At 46.4% G+C, this 20,618-nt stretch overlaps 1 protein-coding gene across 1 annotated transcript in view; it reads right to left on the reverse strand.

Annotated features, from left to right (window-relative positions):
* The window catches only part of AJAP1 (adherens junctions associated protein 1), a 132,917-nt gene extending 113,032 nt beyond the window's left edge, over window positions 1–19,885 (reverse strand). Inside the window, exon 1 of the mRNA XM_063145292.1 lies at window positions 19,836–19,885. Coding sequence (XP_063001362.1) covers window positions 19,836–19,864 — 29 coding nt within the window. The 5' untranslated portion in view covers window positions 19,865–19,885. The remainder of the gene's footprint in view (window positions 1–19,835) is intronic.
* Between the last annotated feature and the right edge of the window lie 733 nt (window positions 19,886–20,618).

A 20,618-nucleotide genomic window follows, 5' to 3' on the forward strand; every position in this document is an offset into this window, starting at 1 on the left:
ATACACCCTGTTGTGGAAAGGGTGACTGTGTTATTGCTCAAATTCTTTTAAGTCAAGATCCCCAAGAGAATCCCCTCCACAATTTCATGGATGCAAACGCAAACAAATGTTGGTACTCGTAACACTGTCATTTTTCTCACCAGGGACTACTGTTGTACCAATTCCAAAAGAAAATGACATTGTCAAAGACCTTCTCTGCCTATTATACATGATCTCTCCCTCTAAGAGCAGGCTAAAGTGGTGAGTGTCAACAGGAATGTAGCCAAAATAGGAAGAAGAGGGAAGATTCAGCACACTTGGGGGGACTGTAGCCATTGAGGGACAAGGGGGAGGGAACAGCATAGAATAATAGAATAGTAGAGTTGGAAGGGGCCTATAATGTCATTGAGTCCAACCCCCTGCTCAATGCAGGAATCCACCTTAAGCATCCCTGACAGATGGCTCTCCAGTTGCCTCTTGAATGCCTTTTGTGTGGGAGAGCCCACAACCTCCCTAGGTCACTGGTTCCATTGTCATACTGCTCTAACAGTCAGGAAGTTTTTCCTGATGTCCAGCCGGAATCTGGCTTCCTGTCATTTGAGCCCATTATTCCATGTCCTGCACTCTGGGAGGATTGAGAAGAGATCCTGGCCGTCCTCTGTGTGACAACCTTTTATGTATTTGAAGAGTGCTCTCATGTCTCCCCTCAATCTTCTCTTCTCCAGGCTAAACACGCCCAGTTCTTTCAGTCTCTCTTCATAGGGCTTTGTTTCCAGACTCAGGCTCAGGACATATGCAGAAGTTTAATTTAAAGGAACAGGAAGATGAAGGAGCACTTCCACACACACACACACACACACACACACACACACAGAGAGAGAGAGAGAGAGAGAGAGAGAGAGAGAGAGAGAGAGAGAGAGAGAGAGAGAGAGAGAGAGACCCTATGTTCAATAGCCATGGTCGGAATTATTCCCTGCTACTTTCGGTATACCAAGCAGTTGTCAAAAGCACAGTAGCAGATGGCCAGGAAAGAGTTGGCAATCAAAGCCCCTACATAATACGGACAGTTGGACTGCATAGAACAGCTCAGAAATTCAACTTATTTTAGCTGTTTTGTTCCATGCCACGTTAAAGATTACAGTTGGCTCCTGGTGTTGTGTGGGTTTTCTTTCAAGCTAAGATGATCTCTGTTACAGCAGCATGAGAAAGGTGAACATGAGTCACCATACTGATTCTTTCATCTCCTGCCTTTTTCTTTTCTTTTCTTTTTCTTTCTTTCTTTCTTTTTTGTGTGTGAAAGGGTGGGGGTTTATTTGTCAAAAGATTCAAAAATATTGCATCGGTTTGTTGGGCACACAACTTTGAGGACTCTAATTGCTTTGTGAGTCAGAGTTTCTGGCATTATTTGCATCTCATTAACAAGAGTCAAACGAAGAGAAGAAATTAAAACAGGAGCTAATATGTTCCCAGGAAAAAGGAAAAAGGAAAGAAAGAAAATGAAAGGGCATAGATTGGGGCAGCAGGGGGTGGTGGGATCTCTTGCATGTCTTGTTAATTGGGGCCCTTGGGACCCTGCTTGCTTTAACCCATTCATCACTTAATTACACCTGGGATGGAGGCAAGTGGTGGTAAGTGTGAACTGCCCAGAGAGCTTCGGCTATTGGGCGGTATAAAAATGTAATAAATAAATAAATAAATAAAGTGATAAGAACTGGAATTGAGACAGGCAGGAGTTCAATATGATACTCAAAACTCTAGAGTGAAAAGAGTGGGGGACTAGGGGTGTCTCTCTCTCTCTCTCTCTCTCTCTCTCTCTCTCTCTCTCTTTCTATCTCTCTCTCTCTCTCTCTCTCTCACACACACACACACACACACACAGAGAGAGAGAGAGAGGGAGGAGAATATAGATCAAAATCCCGCATGTAGAGAATGAGCACGGTGGGTATTGGTGGGTTACAACACTTTCAGGACCATGGACAGGTCACTCAGTGCTGACTTGGCTGCTTGCTCCAACAGAGGGCCAAGCTGGAGTTGATGTTAATAAGGTGAACACAGTTAACATGCACATTTTTTGGGATAATGTAAATAGCAACAACTGGGGTGAAAACAAGCAGCATTGGGACTGCAAGGTGGGGTATTTAAGCATTTTAAACCCCTCCCCCACAGCCATGGACCTGACAGCTCTGTGTGTGTGTGTGTGTGTGTGTGTGTGTGAGAGAGAGAGAGAGAGAGAGAGAGAGAGAGAGAGAGAGAGAGGCGGGGAAGTATCCAATGGCACTTGCCTCCAATGGGGGTTGTTCTTAGGGCCTTGGCAAAGGGGGATTGGCAAAAGGCTTAACCTCTCCTTCCCTATCTCTACCACCGTAACGTTGGTCACCCACAACCACCATCCCTTGCAGCTTCTATTCACGTTGCAAAAAAGAAGTGCACATTAACTGCTTTCAGGCAATTGATGTCATGTCTAGACTGACCCAAAATCCCAACAATAACTAAGCCACCTTTCTCCTGTCCTTGACTGTCCCTCCAAGACTCCACCTGAAGCATGAAGATCCTTGCAGTGGAGATCCCTCCAGTCTGGAGACAAGGCATTGTTAATTCCATCTTGATTTTCTGCCTGCACTGATGAATGGGCATTGGGACTCCAAGATAGGGCTTGGCCCTTTGAGGAAGCCAGTCTCAGGAGGTAACATCTCTGGGGATCTTGGTCTGAAGGTCTTCAATTCAGACTCAGGCTTTGTGCCAGAGAAGTCCCACACTTCTCAAGATCTGACCAGCTCCTCTGTGACTGTGCCCAACCCCCTCCCATATTTCACCACAATTCTTGTTTTAAGGAAACAGGTATGACATTGTGAAGGAACACAACCGTCCTCCCATTTTTGTGTGTTTAGTTTGCTGTTAGGGGTCTAATATTGTGTGCTAGTCAGTTTCAGCCAAAAGGCTAATCACGTAGAAGTCCAAAGTTTAGGTGGACTGTAGAGGTTGTGGGGGTTTTGCTCACAAAGCCAGGAGATGTTAAAGTTCAACTGAAAGAACGGGGAAGAGGAAATATTTAACTAAGGAATTGGAAACTTCATTTGCAGAAATGAACAAGAAATTACCCTCTTGATTGGTTAGAGCCAGGTAGAGAGAGTTTAAAAAAAGATAGAGAAACACCCTAATTTTAAGATACAAAAGTCTAAGGCATAGAATCATAGAATAGTAGAGTTGGAAGGGGCCTATAAGGCCATTGAGTCCAACCTCCTGCTCAATGCAGGAATCCACCCTAAAGCATCCCTAACAGATGGCTGTCCAGCTGCCTCTTGAATGCCTCTAGTGTGGGAGAGCCCACAACCTCCCTAGGTAACTAGTTCCATTGTCATACTGCTCTAACAGTCAGGAAGTTTTTCCTGATGTCCAGCCGGAATCTGGCTTCCTGTCACTTGAGCCCATGATTCTGTATCCTGCACTCTGGGATGATTGAGAAGAGATCCTGGCCCTCCTCTGTGTGACAACCTTTCAAGTATTTGAAGAGTGCTCTCATGTCTCCCCTCAATCTTCTCTTCTCCAGGCTAAACAGGCCCATTGCCCAGTTCTTTCAGTCTCTTCATAGGGCTTTGTTTCATAGGGCAAGAAGACAGAGAAACACGGAGAAGGGTAGAGGGAATGAAGGAATGGAAGAAGCTTAGAGTACTAGACAACAGATGGAACTAGAGAACTAATTAAGAGACCTAAGTATTAACTACTTAGTTTATAGGGATACATTCTAGTAAGGTTAGCTGGGTCTGTTCATTTCTGGTTGTTTTAATTACTCTACTGCTCAAATATCTCTCTCTCTCCTTTCAGATTTAATTTCCCCCTGTTATTATTTTTCTTCAATAAAATTTTAAACATTTTTTAAAAACATTGTGGTATCTTTTGGGGGGGGTGTTAACCACCTCATGTCTAAGGGCATGTCTAGACGAGGGGGGGGTGGAGGGGTATGAACTCATGATTTTATGATCACGAGATCATCCCCCTCATCCACACAAGGCACACAACATCCCAGGAGGAAGAGGACGTCGCGCCCGTCATTTTTAAAAAACCAACAGGAGCTGGAGCACACCAGCGCTCCATCACAAAGGTTAGGTGTGTTGTTGTTGTTTTAAAAAATGCCCTGACCACGCTTCCCACCCCTGATGGACACAGAGCGCTTGCAGGGCCCAGGGCCCGGGACAAAACTGCGAAGGTGGGCCACACGTCCCATCGTCTCGGGATCATTCCAAGACCATGGGAAAAACTGGGATGGAAGGGTAGGGCCATATCCCAGGGAAAGGGAGGAATCATCCCTCCCTGCTCCCGGGATCCCCTGTGCATCATGTGGAGGCACAGGGACAATCCCCGGGACATCACCCCATCTAGACATGCCCTAAGAGTAAACCCCACCTCTAAGAGGAGGCAGCCAGTGAAATCAACAAGAATCAAATCACAACTAAAACATTCAATACAAGAATAAAAATATCAGCCTAATACAATATTTAAACATTAGGGATATGAAAATATATTTTTAAAGAAGTTTAAACAGCCAGCAGAAAAAATTAATCATCAGAGCAATAGGTTAAAAAAAATCAAATGCCTGTTGGAAGGTGAAGTTGTTAACCTGGGCCGGATAAATAAATAAATAAATAAATAATAATAATAATAATAATAATAATAATAATAATAATAATAATCTACACTAGTCTTATAACGTTGCTAGTGTCCCTTTCTAACGTGGTTCTCTGTATCGGTTCTCTGTAGCTGTAACGTTACTGCAGGGCACATGGTTCAATCCTTTCGTTGCTGGGTTTGCTCCGCCCACTGCCTGCCTCATTCCTAGCCAGCAGTGCAGGGCAAGTCATAAGCACACACAAAGTCCCTCCCTCCCTCGCAAAACATCTTAACACAAGTCCCAGGGAATTGCCTCAATGCACAGGAGCCAGCCAGCTGAAGCTAAGCTGGGTTGGGTCTGGTCAGGGTTGGGATGGGAGACCGAATTGAAAAGTTTTAGCAGCAGCCCCATTTAAGCCCCGCTGGTCATGAGTTTTGGACTTTGGACCCTTGTTAATTTTCCTGCAGGGAGCTACAGCTCCTTTGCAAAGAGGGGGAAAATGTTTTTTAAAAAATCATTAAAAATCAACCGATGACCCAATTTGATTCAAATTTTAAGGCAGGATGCATGGGAGTACTTCACAATAAAAGCAGATTCTAAGGTGGAAAACTTCTGAGTCCTTTGCATACAATTGTCAGTGATTGCACAGTATAAGGCTGGTGTGATTTATCTGCTGTAGCAGATAAGATAGCAAACGGGGTGAAGGAAGGAGAACAGGAAGTGGGCGGAGCAAACTCAGCAGCTCTGGGTTGTGAGAGGAGAATTACCAGTATAAGGAGGCACATGAATCTGCAGCCACGCTGGAACTAAGAAACAGAACCTGTAAGTACGACTCATTTACAACGTTGGAGACCCAGGGTCATGTGATACTATGCGTCACTGTAACCCATTCAAAACATTAGAATAACACCAGTGTAGATTCCCACTTGGTGTCTAAAAGTATGTGAAGTAGAGTGAAGACTTTGGCTACATCTCCTTGGGAAGAGAATTTCACAGATGCTGGGGGCCACTACAGAGAAGGGTCTTCCCTGGTAGCTCTCCGTTTCATGCTTGTGAGTGGTGACATGTACAGAAGAGCCTTTGAAGACGATCTGAGAAATCTGGCAGGAACATATGACCAGGAAATTTCTCTTCCGGGCTGAGCCAGGTTCTGAGCTCTTCACTGATGATCCCACCCATTTCCCCCCTCTGTCTCCATCTGTTCCTGCCTACAAAGAAGTCCCTCCAGGCAGACACCTGGGGCGGATGATGCCACAGCTGTGCTTATTTCCAGCTCAAGCAGCACAATAACTGGCAATGGTCGTCATCAGCTCTCGGTTCAGTAAACCTATAATTAGCTAGAGGCGATGTGCCACCTCCAGAGCAACCAAACCCTCCGGATTCAGGCAGTCACATACCCTCCAATAGTTCTGCAATGAACATGGGGTCAGGCTCTCAACAGACCTATTCTCATCCCTGGGCACACAGGTAGCCCATAACACAGACTCTTTGGCCATCTAGCCCCATTTCAGCCCTTGGTCCATCTAGTCCAGGCTAACTGGAAGAGGACCTTCTCTGTGGTGGCCCCCCACTTATGGAATGCTCTCCCTGATGAGGCCAGCCTGGCACCAACATTGCTATTTATTTATTTATTTATTTATTGCATTTGTATACCACCCCATAGCCGAAGCTCTCTGGGTGGTTTACATAAGATAAAAACACTTAAAAACAATATACAAACAATATCTTTTTGGCATCAGTTCAAGACTTTTCTCTTTTTCCGAGGCATTTAGCAATATGTGATGAGCGTCACTGATCCCAGTTCTGTTTTTAGGTTCATCTGACAGCTTATAGTTGTTGATAATTATTTTTGGATGCCTGTTTTTGTGTATACAGTATGTTTGTATGGTTTACAATTTGGTATATAGTTTTTAATTGTTTTAATCTTATGTAAACCACCCAGAGAGCTTTGGCTATGGGGCAGTATAAGAAATAATAATAATAATAATAATAATAATAATAATAATAATAATAATAGACGCTTTTGAATTTCAAACCCTATATAGGTCAAGTCAATGGTCCTCCTGACTCAGGATTGTCCACACTAGGGATGTGTGAGACATTTGCTTCATCTGTTTGTTTACTTGCTTTGTTTGTATTTTTGGTGGGGCGGGGTGGGCAGATTTCTGTAGCCTGCATTGCTGGGATGCACCTCCCCTTCGAAAATCCGTACATTTCAGGGCTTGTGATGCATTCTGTGGAGCAGAAGAATCACATCTGGTCAAATCTTTGTAAACTGCCCAGAGAGTTTCGGCTATGGGGCGGTATATAAATGTATCAAATAAATAAATAAAATGCATGCCTTGGAAAAGTGCACAAAGGAAAACGGCTTGATCTTCGAAGTGTCTGCAAGCACATATTCATTGACAGGCGGAGGAGTGCATTGCTTCAGCGCCACAGAGGACAGAGACATAATCGAGGCTTTTGCAAAATTCTTTTTGAATGCTATGAGAATCGGGTCTCTCCAGAATTGATTCTGCTGCATACTTTTCAAATCTGTATGTGATTTTGCCCTACTCTTGTGGATCAGGGGTCTGGAAACAAAGTCCTATGAAGAGAGACTGAAAGAACTGGGCATGTTTAGCCTGGAGAAGAGAAGATTGAGGGGAGACATGATAGCACTCTTCAGATACTTAAACGGTTGTCACACAGAGGAGGGCCAGGATCTCTTCTCCATCCTCCCAGAGTGCAGGACATGGAATAACGGGCTCAAGTTACAGGAAGCCAGATTCCAGCTGGACATGAGGAAAAACTTCCTGACTGTTAGAGCAGTACGACAATGGAATCAGTTACCTAGGGAGGTTGTGGGTTCTCCCACACTAGAGGCCTTCAAGAGGCAGCTGGACAACCATCTGTCAGGGATGCTTTAGGGTGGATTCCTGCATTGAGCAGGGGGTTGGACTCGATGGCCTTGTAGGCCCCTTCCAACTCTGCAATTCTATGATTCTATAATTCTATGTGTAAAGTCTGGTCGGTGACCGTAATAAAGTTGATGATGAAAAATGCAAACAACTTGAAAAATCCACCGAAGATCTGCATTGAAAAAGAAAATGGAGGGAACTGACCATAAGGGGAGAAGACCCATGGAACCACCTTGGAGGTGGGTCCACAGGTCTGGGGATTGCTACTTTACGGTGACTGGTAGCAGATCTCCAAGATTTTAGAGCAATGTCTTCCCCAGCGTTGCCTGGAGTTGTCTATTTTGGTAAAAGCCTGATCAAAAATGAAACAAACTAATTCCTTGCACATCCCTAAAAGAACTTAAGATGTTTCCATGCCTGGCTATGACCCTTGCCTGAAATATTCCCTCACTGTTTCAGGAGCACAGGCTACTGCCTTTGACTGAGTCTGTTAAAACCAACGCTCTTCAGCTGTCCATTTATAGAGCTATAAACCAGTGCCTGAAAGCCGGTTCTAACAACCCTCTCCCTTAAATCCCGCTTCCATGGCAGGGAAATGGATTCTTTGCTAAGGCGCTTGGCTGATGCCAACAGCTGATTGCAGAGAGGTTGGGGCTAAATACTGTAACACTCTACGTTTATTTGGTTATAATAAAAAGCCTTCCAAAGTGGATGCCTTTAGAGCCTGGCAGAAACGCCTCCGAGAGAAATATGTTCATGCGGTTTTTCACACCCTTGCTCTGTTTTACCCCTTCGTTGCTGTGGTGAGAACTAATGGCTTGCATTTATGAAGGACTGGGGGGGAACACCCCCCCAGCACCTGAACTAAGGCCAAGTAACTGCCAGGTGAGTCATTCAATCTAAGCCAAATTCTCTCCAGTGGTGGTGTGTGAATTCCTGCACACCACCCAGAGCACAGGTACCCAAGGGCGAAACAAATTTACCACCAAAATAGAGTCAAAAGAAAGGACTGTTTCTTGCAACACCTCATTCACTTATGGAACTCACTGCCATGAGATATGGTAATATTGCCTCCTGGTTTAAGTTCTTATAAGGAGGTTGGATAAATTCCTGGAAGCAAAATCTATCAATGGATACTAGCCCTGATGGTTGTGTGCTCTCTCCAGTATTCGAGGGAATAAGCCCGTGTGCACCAGTTGCAGGGGAATATGGGTGGGAGGGTGCTGTTGCACCATGTCCTGTTTGTTCATCCCTGGCCAATGGCTGATTGGCCACTGTGTGAACAGAGTGCTGGACTAGATGGACCCTTGGTCTGATCCAGCATCAGGGCTCCTCATATGTTCTCATGTTCGTAAGTGGCTTTAAGCTGTGGAGCAAGACGTTGTTTGGCCCCAGAGCTGGATTCCATTTCAGAGGAGCTATCGGGGGGCCACCTTTCCACTCTTCCCTTCCTATTCCTTTCTCCTTGGGTATTGTCTCCTTTTAGATTATCGCCCTGCAGGTTAAGGACAATCTTGTATGCAGCAGAGTCTTGCTATTTACTGTTTTACTCTGTACAGCACCATGTACATTGATGGTGCTATATAAATAAATAAATAAATAAATAAATAAATAAATAAATAATAATAATAATGCAAGCTGCCCTGGAAGTGTCTCTGGCTGTAGACTGGGAGAAAAATACTTGAAACAAACAAATGAATTTGGATCAGACCAAAGGTCTATCTAGTCCAGCCTTCTACTGACCAAACAGATGCATCCTGTGAGTAGAGGAAAGTCTTAAACTGGTGCTTGAAAGGAGTTAATGTTGGTTCCAGGTGGGCCTCACTGTGGAGAACGTTCCAGAGAACGTTCCATCATCGAGGGGCCACCACAGAGAAGATCCTCTCCCTTGTTGCCATCTTCCAAACCTCCGCGTGGACCAGGGGGGTGGGGTCTGAGATGATGATTGCAGTATATTGATGGGTTCCATTACAGGAGAAGCACCCCCATCTCAATAGTCTTGGTTTATGAGCTGGACATTGAATCAACATCTTCTTCCATATGATCCTACATACTCTCACTCAAGTCCTTGATGGAGCTTAGATGCCCATCAACTTGCAGCCAGTGGGAATGCAGGGCCGGGCATCTTGGCTACATCACTCAACTTATGGAACTCTCTGCCACAGGAGGTTCAGCTAATGCCTCTCTCTGATGGTACTTATTATTATTTACATTAATATGTAAATATTACATTACTTATTATTATTTACATTAATATACCACCCCATAGCTGGAGCTCTCTGGGCAAAACCTGTGCCATTCTGACATGACTTTGGTATGGAAAACAACTCTGTTCTTGTTCTCCATTGCTTGGTGGCGGTTTTATTGTTTTATCTGCTGTGTTTGTGTATTTTGGGGGACTTGTGATGATTACCGTATTTCTTCGATTGTAAGACACCATCAATTGTAAGACACACACTAATTTCAGTACCAACAACAGAAAGAAAACCCTAAGACACACCCGCGATTCTAAGACGCACCCCATTTTTAGAGATGTTTATATGGGGGGAAAGTGTGTCTTAGAATTGAAGAAATAGGGTACATGTTGTTCTTTGTTGTATTTTTTAGCTACCTTCAGGTTTGTGGGAGGGATTGGTGGAAAATAAAGGCTGGGAAATAAACATCTTAGTATAAATTAAAAACAAAAAAAACCACCAACACTTTCTCCTCTCTAAACATCTGTATACAGTGTTGTAGCTGGGGCAGCTCCGCATTTTCCACCCCACTCTTTGTGAACTAGGAGCACATTCATCCTGTTCTACAACTAATCAGCTGTGAATTCTTGTGTAAAACCCAGGATAGCTAGTTCCCCCCCCTCCCACGTCACTGATTTCCCCCTTCCTGCCATCAAAAATTCATTGGGGCTGGCTGTGCTTTACTGTGTTAGGCTCTAGCCACAGAACCAATGAGAAGCTGCACTGGTGCCACTCTGCCTGACCTGCTGCCCCCACTAAGCCTCCGAGCCAGGTAAGAAGCTCACGTCTTGCCTGCAGCCCACATGTCATAAAACCCAGACTAAGGATAGGAAAGGAAAGGGAGAGATGCATGGGTTCTATTTCCAGCAGCATCTACTGACTTAACGTCTCCTTCCAGAAACTTTTCCAGATCTCCCAAGTGTTCGACGGCTGTATCTAATGCTTCATCCAACACGCCCATGTTCTATTTTTTTTTAAGCTGATCCAGCATCATCCCTACATAAGGAATCATTTCTGCAGCAGATTATGCGTCTGTCTCCCTCCTGCCTTTCCTATCCTTGGGAGAAACTGTAGCAATTACCTATTTTAATCAGATGACAGTTACATAAGAGGCACCACAGCCCCCAAGCAGATGGGCAGCCGGGTGGTTGGAGCCGATGTCGTCGTGTACACAGACGACGGACAATCCAAGGTGTAATCGTTATTGACACGGATGAGTAAGGACGCATTCTTCCAAAAGACCCTGGGTGGAAATCTCCAAATTGCTAAGCTGTAAAGGAGAGCACATGTTACGAGGTTTGGAAGCCAATTTATTTGTATGGGGAAGGAAGGGCAGAGGAATGTAGAGAAGGAACTGACGGAAAAAGCGGGGTTGCTGTTTTTTAAACCCACTCCTCTGCATGCATAATGCAGCCGCTGTTCGACCGCTAGAGGATACAACAGAAAACTGCAACACCAGCACTTCTCTGGAGATCATGAAAGGGGAATCTCTCTGTAGCTGCTTCAGCTGTCTCAGCCCAGGGCCCAGGCTACGCTGAATAAAAGATAGCAAGGGAAATGCTGGCTGTCTGCTAAGCAACTGAGTCAGCTGGCCCTCCTGCACTTCAACAAGTGCACGCACGCACGCACACACGCATGTATTGCAGTTCTAAACATTATTGCTGCAATTATTCAGACTGCCTGGGGCCGGGGTGGCGGGGGGCAGAGATCAGGGGCTTCTGAATCTCTCCCTTCTTTTCATCTGTGAAATTGCTCCCTCTCCCCCTTTTCAGTTACTATTGGATCCGTCAGACACAGATGTATGTGTCAATTAAAAGAAGTGTCTCGCTCTCTCTCTCTCACACACACACCCTAACAAATATTCCCCTAACCTTACGGAAATCCTCTCAATTCCTCACGCTGAAACTAAGGATTGGTAAATCAGCTGATTTTACAATGAGACCCTGGGCATTCGTTGAATGGCGGGTTATAACTTATACGCCCCATGAAACAAATCAACGCCATGATTTTAAATGCATTGTCTCTGAAAATATGCATTTCTGAACATGTGTCTCATTGATGGAGCTCAATACAAGGAATTCTCCAAGGTACTTCACAGTTGATGAAAGTGTTCAGGACCTTGGAGAGCATCTTTAGAGTTCTGACTGGTTCCAACTGAAACCCAGAGCAAATCCATTGTCCCACTGACGTCAGAGCCTACAGCCTCTGGATTCCTGTCCCCGGGTGCATGGGCTGTATTATCCTGGTAACCATGACCTTCAATAGCATTGATCATTTTCCGACAGGGCCATTCTCAACCCACAATGCATCTGTGTAGCATCCTTGTCTAGATGCATTGTGGGGTGAGATGGTGGAGGAGATTGCTGCCTCTGCTTTCCTGCAGCAACAAAAAAACTCTTTAAAAGAAAGGAAGGGGGACTTTAAAGAAAGAGAGGAAACCTTTCATTTTATTACTGGCTCTGACTGCGAAATGTATGCCCCCGCCCCGCCTGAATAAATCATCTGAATTTCTCCAACCCACCATCAGATGGACAGTATAGGCATGTGCAAGGGGTGTGCCAGGTGTGCCCAGGCACAACCCTAATGTCTTCAACTCTAGTTCGACCAGCATGGCTTCCCTGAGACACCTACTCCTCTGCAGCAATAGAAAACTATTTCAGGATGCTGTCCTCTGCATGTTTAGACAGCAAAAACTCCCATGGCTAGCTGGGGAATGCAAGGAGTTATAGGACTTTTTTTTTCCTGTCTAAGCACACATAGGACTGCCCCCTAAAATTCAGAGATCCCTGGACAGAAACCCATGGCACTTAAGCTGGGCTGCATGTGCGTATGGACCACCCTTACAAAAGCTGCTACATAGCCCAGAGAAACGGTGAAACAAGCTGATAAATTCAAGGGCTTTAAAACCATATATTCTCTCTTTCTCTGTCTCCTGCTTCTTCCATAACACATTCTTTACAACACCAAATAAACATCCAGATGACAGGAATCTGGCTTTGAGCTACCATCTCTGTTCTTTCCCCCTAATAAGGTTCATCAGGGGGGTTTCTCCTCAGAAGCCAGGCGAGGGTGGGTTGGTATTGCCTTTCGTAAGCCAGAGAGGATCAAGTCCGATATATCTCCTACACCTCATGATAGTGCCATGACAAAGAAAGAAACACACACACACACACACACACATAAAAATCTAAAGCAGGTAGAATCCCAAATTTGGGATAACGAATGATGAGGCTCCTAAGAGAAATGGTTTGGAAACAACATTAATGCACCTGGCGACCACCCACATTAGATGCATGCACTAAGGTCATGGGTTGAACCTCTTTCAGCCCAAAGGGTGAATTCAGTTTTGGAGATGGGCAGGCCAAAGGGAAAGAGGGCGGAGAACCAAAATACCAGAACATTTTAGCTGAATGCTCTTATTGGCTGTAACTAACTCTAGCAGAGACATTTCTGTTGCAGCTGGCCTGCTCAACTATGAGACGTTCCTCAACCTGGTGCCTTCCAGACACATCGGACAGCAACTCTCTCTCACCAATCCAAGCCAGCATGGCCACTGGAACTCCACAGAACTTATTATTCCCCTGCTGGCTGGACACGATGGGAGTTGTAGTCCAAAGCATGTGGAACTGTGGAAGGGCACCAGGTTGGAGAAGTCTAGATTCATCCTTCTGCCACGTTTTGTGGAAGAGATCTTGGAAGAGATCCATTGAAATGTCCTCCACAGCTCCCCAGAAGATGTAACAGGAGAGGTGCCAATTCCTCACATTCCTTCAATGTTGTTTATCCATGCCACTTCTCTGTCTTCCTCTCTCTCTCCCTTTCTTGGAACCAATTAACACATCTGTATGTTCAGCCCTTGATGGCCACAATCCCAAAGGCCATCAGGGCATGGGGGCGAATCATGTCAGATCCACCCCACTGCAGAGAGCTTTCCCATATCCCCCAACATTCCACATCTGGAAATCAAGACTTCGTGTCCATCACCTCTGTACACTACCACAACATCTCTGGAGGCTCTCATCCATTCAATGCATGCACTTCTTGTTTAGCAGGCAGAAATCTGTTCTCCGCTAATTTGAAAGCCAAGGGGGTATTTGTTATTTTGGTTAAGGTAATACTAGAATATCCACTTTGCCCTGAGCTTATGTGGAACGACTAAGGCTCAATGACAGAGCGCACATTTTGCATGTAGAAGGTCCCAGGCCCAATGCCATCATGGGATGGAAGGTCTAGAGAAGACCTTGCCAATCAGTGAGTTTTTCCTGAAGTTGAATGAAGAGACTGTAATATTTCACACTGCAGGTGATGCATTTCGATATTTCAATATTCACTGAAGAACTCTCTGCAAGCAGACAACTAGCACAGCAGAAAACACGATGGATTAGAGCTCTGTTTAATTATTTAATAAATAAACCCTACAAAAAATAAATAAAGACAGCAGAGAAAAAAGTAGCACAGAATGAACCAAACATATTAATGATGGAATAGGGGAGAGAGAGAGAGAGAGATAAAAGAATACATACCAATCAAATTGATTTATCACATCACTGATAATTGAATTTGTTCTAAATCGGTATTTTTTTTATTTCAGCAGAGAAAGAAAGATCGTCAATTTTGCACCAGTAAAAGTGGGCTTCTGAAATTAGGACAATTGAATCGTATTTCTTAATTTACCCAGGACTTTTTCTCCTTGCTTGCTTTGGGTTTGTTTGTCTTGATGCTGGGGTCATTAAAAGAAAAATGGCAGCCACCCCAGTGTGTAGCCTGAAAGGGATACAATCTCCATCCAGGTTTTAGCAGCTGACTCTGCTGCATCGGTAGATCAAGGCATCTCTGTGAGTCATTGAGCAGCAAGAAACCAAATAAAAGCCTTGCTGAATCAGACCGAGGTGAATTGAGCTTCTTTATTCCAACACAGTTCCCGGCAGAGGGCTCTGGAAGCCACAACCAAGGTATAAAGGTGACAGGAATGTTGTGGCAAAGAGACTGAGCTGTGTGAATCAGGAAGACTCCAGTTCGAATCTCCCCTTGGCCATAAACTTACTAGGTGGCCTTAGGCAAGCTGCTCTCTCTGAGCCTCACCCGCCGCCCCCATCTGCAATGTGGGGACGATAAGGTTAATAATACTGACTTAACACAGGGGTGTTGCAAAGATGACAATTAGATCTTACTTTTATACTGTTAGTTTTACTCTACCCTGTGCCTGATTGGTGCATTCTCTTCCCCTTCTAATTGTTTTATTATGATTCTATTAGAATGTAAGCCCATGCGGCAAGGTTTTGCTGTTTTATTGTTTTACTCTGTACAGCACCATGTGCACTGATGGTGCTTTATAAATAAATAAATAAATAAATAAATAATGCATGTAAAACGTTTCAACACTATGCAAAGGTGATGGTTAGTAGGGATTGAAGAACTCTGCTAGAGTCCCCAGTATCTGGGACTCGGAGAGCTATACTGCCTACATTATTTATTTATTTATTTATTTATTTAAAACATTTATATCCCGCCCTATATCAATAAGATCTTAGTGTGCCTGCTTAGTTCCCACGCAGCTATTGAAGCTAATTACTATTGGAAGGCCTGTTCTTCTCTGACTGCGTAACGCCTTATATTAAAAGAAGCGTTCAAGCCTTCTGACAGGCACCGCATCATGTGCCCCGATCGGAAGGAAAGTGCTCATTTGCGTGACCCTATTCTAACTCTATCATATCCTTTCGGACATGGGGGTGCAGGTGATTCCGAACGCAAACACACCATACATTGACGGAGAGAAGCGCGGGTTTGTTTCCCATCTCTTCCTGAACCATTCCAAACACGTCACTGGGTTTGGTTTGCACCACACAGCAAGAGGGGTGTTTGCACATGTTTGGATCTGATGGGAGGGAAGTTTGCGCATGTTTGGTTCCAAGGAGCTGAGCTGGGAAAGCCATGCCACCAGCCCAGCGGGAAGTCTTCATTCCAACTCCTCCTCTTCCATCCCGTTCACATTTTCCTTCTGCGACGTGTGTTTTTGGATTGTAAGGTAGCAAGCCTTTTTGTACTGATTGTGTGTAAGCCACTCCTGGAATTTTTCTTTGGCTGAGGAGCATAATAATAATAATAATAATAATAATAATAATAATAATAATGATGATGATGATGATGATGATGATGATGATGATGGTTGTGTGTTACCTCCAGTATCAAAGGCAGCAAGCCTGTGTGCACCAGTTGCTGGGGAACATGGGTGGGAGGGTGCTTTAGCACCGTGTCCTGCTTGTGGGTCCCTGGTCCACAGCTGGTTGGCCACTGTGTGAACAGAGCGCTGGACTAGATGGACCCTTGGTCTGATCCAACATGGCTGTTCATATGTTCTCATGTGGTGTGAGAGCCAGTGTGGTGTAGCGGCTAAAGTGTTGCCATGGGTGACTTTGGGTCGGTCACAGACTTTCAGCTCAACTTTTACTTCACAGGGTTGTTGTCGTGAGGATAAAATGGAGAGGAGGAGGATTATGTACGCCGCCTTGGATTCGTCAAGGAGGAGAAAAGGCGGGATATACATATAATAAATAAATAACCCCTTTTTTTCTAGATTTGAGTTAACACACAGCAGAAAATAAAAACAGCGAAAAGCCATCAGAACTGTTTGGCAGAGACATTTGCCAGACTCGCATTAGTGGGTGAAATTAGCCCAGTGGGCCCAATCCAGCAAAGGGAGCAGGGTTCTGCATGTGTATTTATTTCATGCTTTAAATAAAATATTCCTGCCGGGATGAAAAATTGCATGATGCACAGAAGAGAGCAGCTGTGGAGGAGGTGCAAGGTTTGGTTCCCTCCCTTACCCACAAAAGATGTGGCAGTGTCAGCTCCTTTGAAATGGCTTTTCGTGTGTTCCTCACTTGTGTTATTGACCGGGGTTATCCTGGACTGCGCCATGACTCGGTTCCTCAATAACTGCACCCCAGCTGTAGCATACCAGTCCATCATCTTTACAATATGAAGGGACAACGGACCTCTGATTCAACAGATGCGCTGATAGAGCACTGCGTGCGCCCAGCTCTCCTCTGTAGGCAGTGAAGTCCAGACAAGTCACAGATGCGCATAACACCACAAGGAAAATGCAAGGAAAGCCCTGCTTTGCTCTTGCAACACTGGAACCCCTAATTCCATTTGGACCTCTGCTTTCGATTGGCTGAGGGCAGCGTTAAATAGTAGGGATGAAAAAAGGGGAAAGATAGAGGGGAAATTTTTCCCCACCCCATGTATATAGGGATCGTCCAGCTGTAGACATGTTATGCTGCCATTCCTGGTTTGATTGTGCCTTTATTACTTCAAGGCTGTCCTCCCTCTCTCTTAGAAATCACTGTAAAACTTAGGCTGGCAACCGCAAACTTGTGGTGTGGGCCATTTCGCCATCATAACAAAAAACATGTTACGTAAGACTTCCACAGCAGGGCTCTTCAAGGAAGGCCCGCACTTCACTCCTGTCTCCACGTGAGATGATTCGTCTCCTGCTGCTCCCATCCACAAGAAGATTGTGAAACGCTTCCCACGCCGTAAACGGCCACGAGAGCAAATCCACAGAACAACAGATGACAAGAGGCCACCTGAGAATCCTTTCCTGGCTTCTGCGACAGGCAGACTAGCGCAGGGCGAGAGTGAGCCCAGCCAGATGGTCAAGGAAGGGGAGCATGACTGACAGGTCAGGGAGGCAGGCCAGGGTCATCTTGTCCACCATCCACCCTCCGGGACAGAGGAGCTCCACAGAGGAGCTCTGTTGCATGCCACATCAACGCTTTGCCACAAGCTGTTCCCCACCCACCCCCAGCCACAGCAAGCAGAAATTAACACACGCAGCACATGGAACAACCAGGATGACCCCGAGTCAGAAATCACACTTCGCATGCAGAGATTCCCGGCATCTTTGAGTAAAAGGGCCCCATGGAAAGACCCCCCCCCTTTCACCAAGTTCGTGGAACGCCCAGTCAAAGCCCAACGTGCCAGAGGAGACGGCACCATGGATCATCTCAGCTCCTTATCACAACTCCTCACCAGCCATGGGGTCCAGGGGAGCAGGAGTGTGTGTGTGTTGGAGGCGGAGAGATTTTAGAAGACAGCAAATGAAATACATCTTTTCTGAATTTCATCCCCAGGACCAACTCCAGCATGTCTAACGGACTGCCAACCGGCGCCGTTTCCATGAGAGAGAGAGAACGGCACAAGCAGCTCTGCACACAGGGAATGGGTGTCGGTGCTTCTTCAACAGCACCCAGCCAATGCCCTTGGGACGGTTTCAGGCTGGAAGGGGACAGGTGCACCACAGCAGGGGGCTGAGATAATCCCTGCGTCCCTTTGCCTTTACACATTACCGCCACCCTCCAGACTACAAAACCGAAGCATGCTGTAAAAGCATGACCCCAAATTGCTTTACAAAACACTCATACGCTTAAGAGCCATCCACACCCATCGGTGGATTGTTCTATTATGATTTTTTAAAGGCAGGTGTGTGTGTGTGTGTGTGTGTGTGTGTGTGTGTGTGCATGTGTGTGTGTGTGTGTGTGCATGTGTAAGCCTGTGTATAAAATATTCTCCCCAAACCGGGTGTCTACTGCATCCCAGTGGACAATCACATGAAGAACAATTTGGCTTTCACAATCTGCCCGCCCCAACACACATGCACACACACACACACACACACACACACACACACACGGAGAGTTTGCTACAGAGACACAGAATCTCCCAGAAACAGGAAACAATTTCACCTTCAAATTGTGCCATCAAATTGATCCTGCGCCTGCAGGTTCCTTGGCAACATTTACACATACGTTAATTGGAGTCCTTGAACCAGGGATGAGAGCTACAGTAGCTGTTCATTCCCCTCCATGCTCCTTAAGACCATGCCTTGGTGATGAGCAGAGGGAAAGTTTACAACCCAAATGTTTATTAATTATCGTCATCATCATCATCAAAAGTAAACCACAATTGCATGCAACTTCTTCCTCCCGTTCCCTTGCCAAGATTCAAACGGCCAAAGGCGCCACATCAATTGGAGGGGCTTCAGTGTGTTTCAGTGTGTGCGAAATCTGTTGCGTAAACATCCGTGCAACTTATGGGTTCGATTCATGCATGTCTCTACATGTAAAACCACCAGCCAATGGATGTCAAGTTCCTACAAGAGGACACAGGCACACCGAGGACAGAGGAACACCGCTTCCACCTCACTTTCCTGCATGTTTTCCATTTCTCAGCAATCTTCTGGGAGCTGAGCAGTGTGTCCGTAGTTCACTGGAAATTGTGTCGGTCGGTCTGTCTGTCCTTCCTCCTCCTCCTCCTCCTCCTTCCTCTCTCTCTCTCCTTCTCCTCTGCCTTTTTAAACAGACAATCCTAAACTGTAATCCTGTGCACGCTTACTTGGGAGTAAGTGCCATCGACGTCCCGATTAAAAGGCATCGAGGCATCCACCACAGCCCATGTGCAAAGGAGGGGTCTTCTCAAGACCACATAAACACGCGCTTGTTAAACTGCGCAATCTATTTGACCCCAATACATGGTTAAGATCAGGAGCGGGGGAGGGGGGAAAGCTGCAATTGCTGCCGGTCAGATCCCAGCTGCCCCAATCCGGTGCTGTAACTGCGGTGGGGCGATTTGTCCCAGTTTTGAAGGTCCCACCGCCCAAGGGTCCTTTCCTTCAAGGAGGAGGCATGTCTCGTTCTAGAAGACGCCTGCCCATGAGGGAAGCTGGAGCGAATTCTCCCAGAGACAGGAAGAAGAAGAAGAAGAAGAAGAAGAAGAAGAAGAAGAAGAAGAAGAAGAAGAAGAAGAAGAAGAAGAAGAAGAAGAAGAAGAAGAAGAAACAACCACCTCTGGGCAGAACTAGCAAAAGACTTTTTGGCTTAATTGCATCTGCATCCATTCGCTTCCTTTGGCTGATAGAAGTTAAGCAGAAGGTCATTCCATAAACACCCCCTCCACCCAAAAAAAGCCACCTTCAGCATAAACCACCCACCCCTCCATATCCATCGAGATCTTCCGAAACGAACGCTTTTTGGTCACACGCTCCCCACATTGCCACTGAGTTCCCCCAACACCCCCAAAAGATAACAGCCCCCCTCCTCCGTTGAGATCTCTTACCTGGTAACTAAAAACCGCTGTATCCACATTGTCACGTCTGGGATCCCAGGAACGGGGGGGGGGATCAAATGTTCGCTGCCCCAGCCATGTGCGTTACCTGGGGGTGCATAGGAAGGGGGGGCGGCGGAAAACTGTCCTTCGTTTCGGATGACAGGGAGAGAGAAGAGAAATCGCGGAGAGGAAGAGTTGGCAAAAAGAGAGGGGGGTGAGGGATGGATCGGGGGGGGGGGGTGTTTCTGTTCCAGCCCCTATGGATTTCAGGGGCGGTCGCCTATTTCAAAACCCCTGCATCGCGGCCCCCCAAAAAAGTGGGCGCCCAAGTTTTTCCTCCTTTTGTGGAGGGGGGCTCATTCGATTCGAGGGTTGTGGGGGTGGGGTGAAGGCTACAGGGGGTGCAGCCCTTTCAGCTCCTCCCCCAGGTGGGGGCAGAGAGCCCACCGAGAGGATCCGAGAGCCATGGGAAGGTGGGTGGCGAACTCGACCCCCCCGGAGAGGCTGGCGCTGCCCAAGGTCCTTCTTGGCGGGCGCGGGGGGGGGGGGCGGTCAGCCTTGGGGATGCGGGGGGGGGGGAGCTTGCAGCGAGCGGGTCCTCAGCCGGGCAGCCTCAGCATCCAGGCGGCAACGGCTCGGGCTCTGCTGCCGCTGCAGCGCGCGCGCTTCCTCGCCTCCGAGTCGCTCTTCGCCCGCCCGCTCCGCCGCCGCCGCCGCCGCGTGGTCCAGCCCCGCCTGACGTCACCCCCCCCCACAAGGAGCTAATTGGCCAAGGGGGGACGGACCCCGTTA

Source organism: Elgaria multicarinata, chromosome 20 (assembly GCF_023053635.1).
Source record: "Elgaria multicarinata webbii isolate HBS135686 ecotype San Diego chromosome 20, rElgMul1.1.pri, whole genome shotgun sequence".
NCBI classification, from domain to species: domain Eukaryota; kingdom Metazoa; phylum Chordata; class Lepidosauria; order Squamata; family Anguidae; genus Elgaria; species Elgaria multicarinata.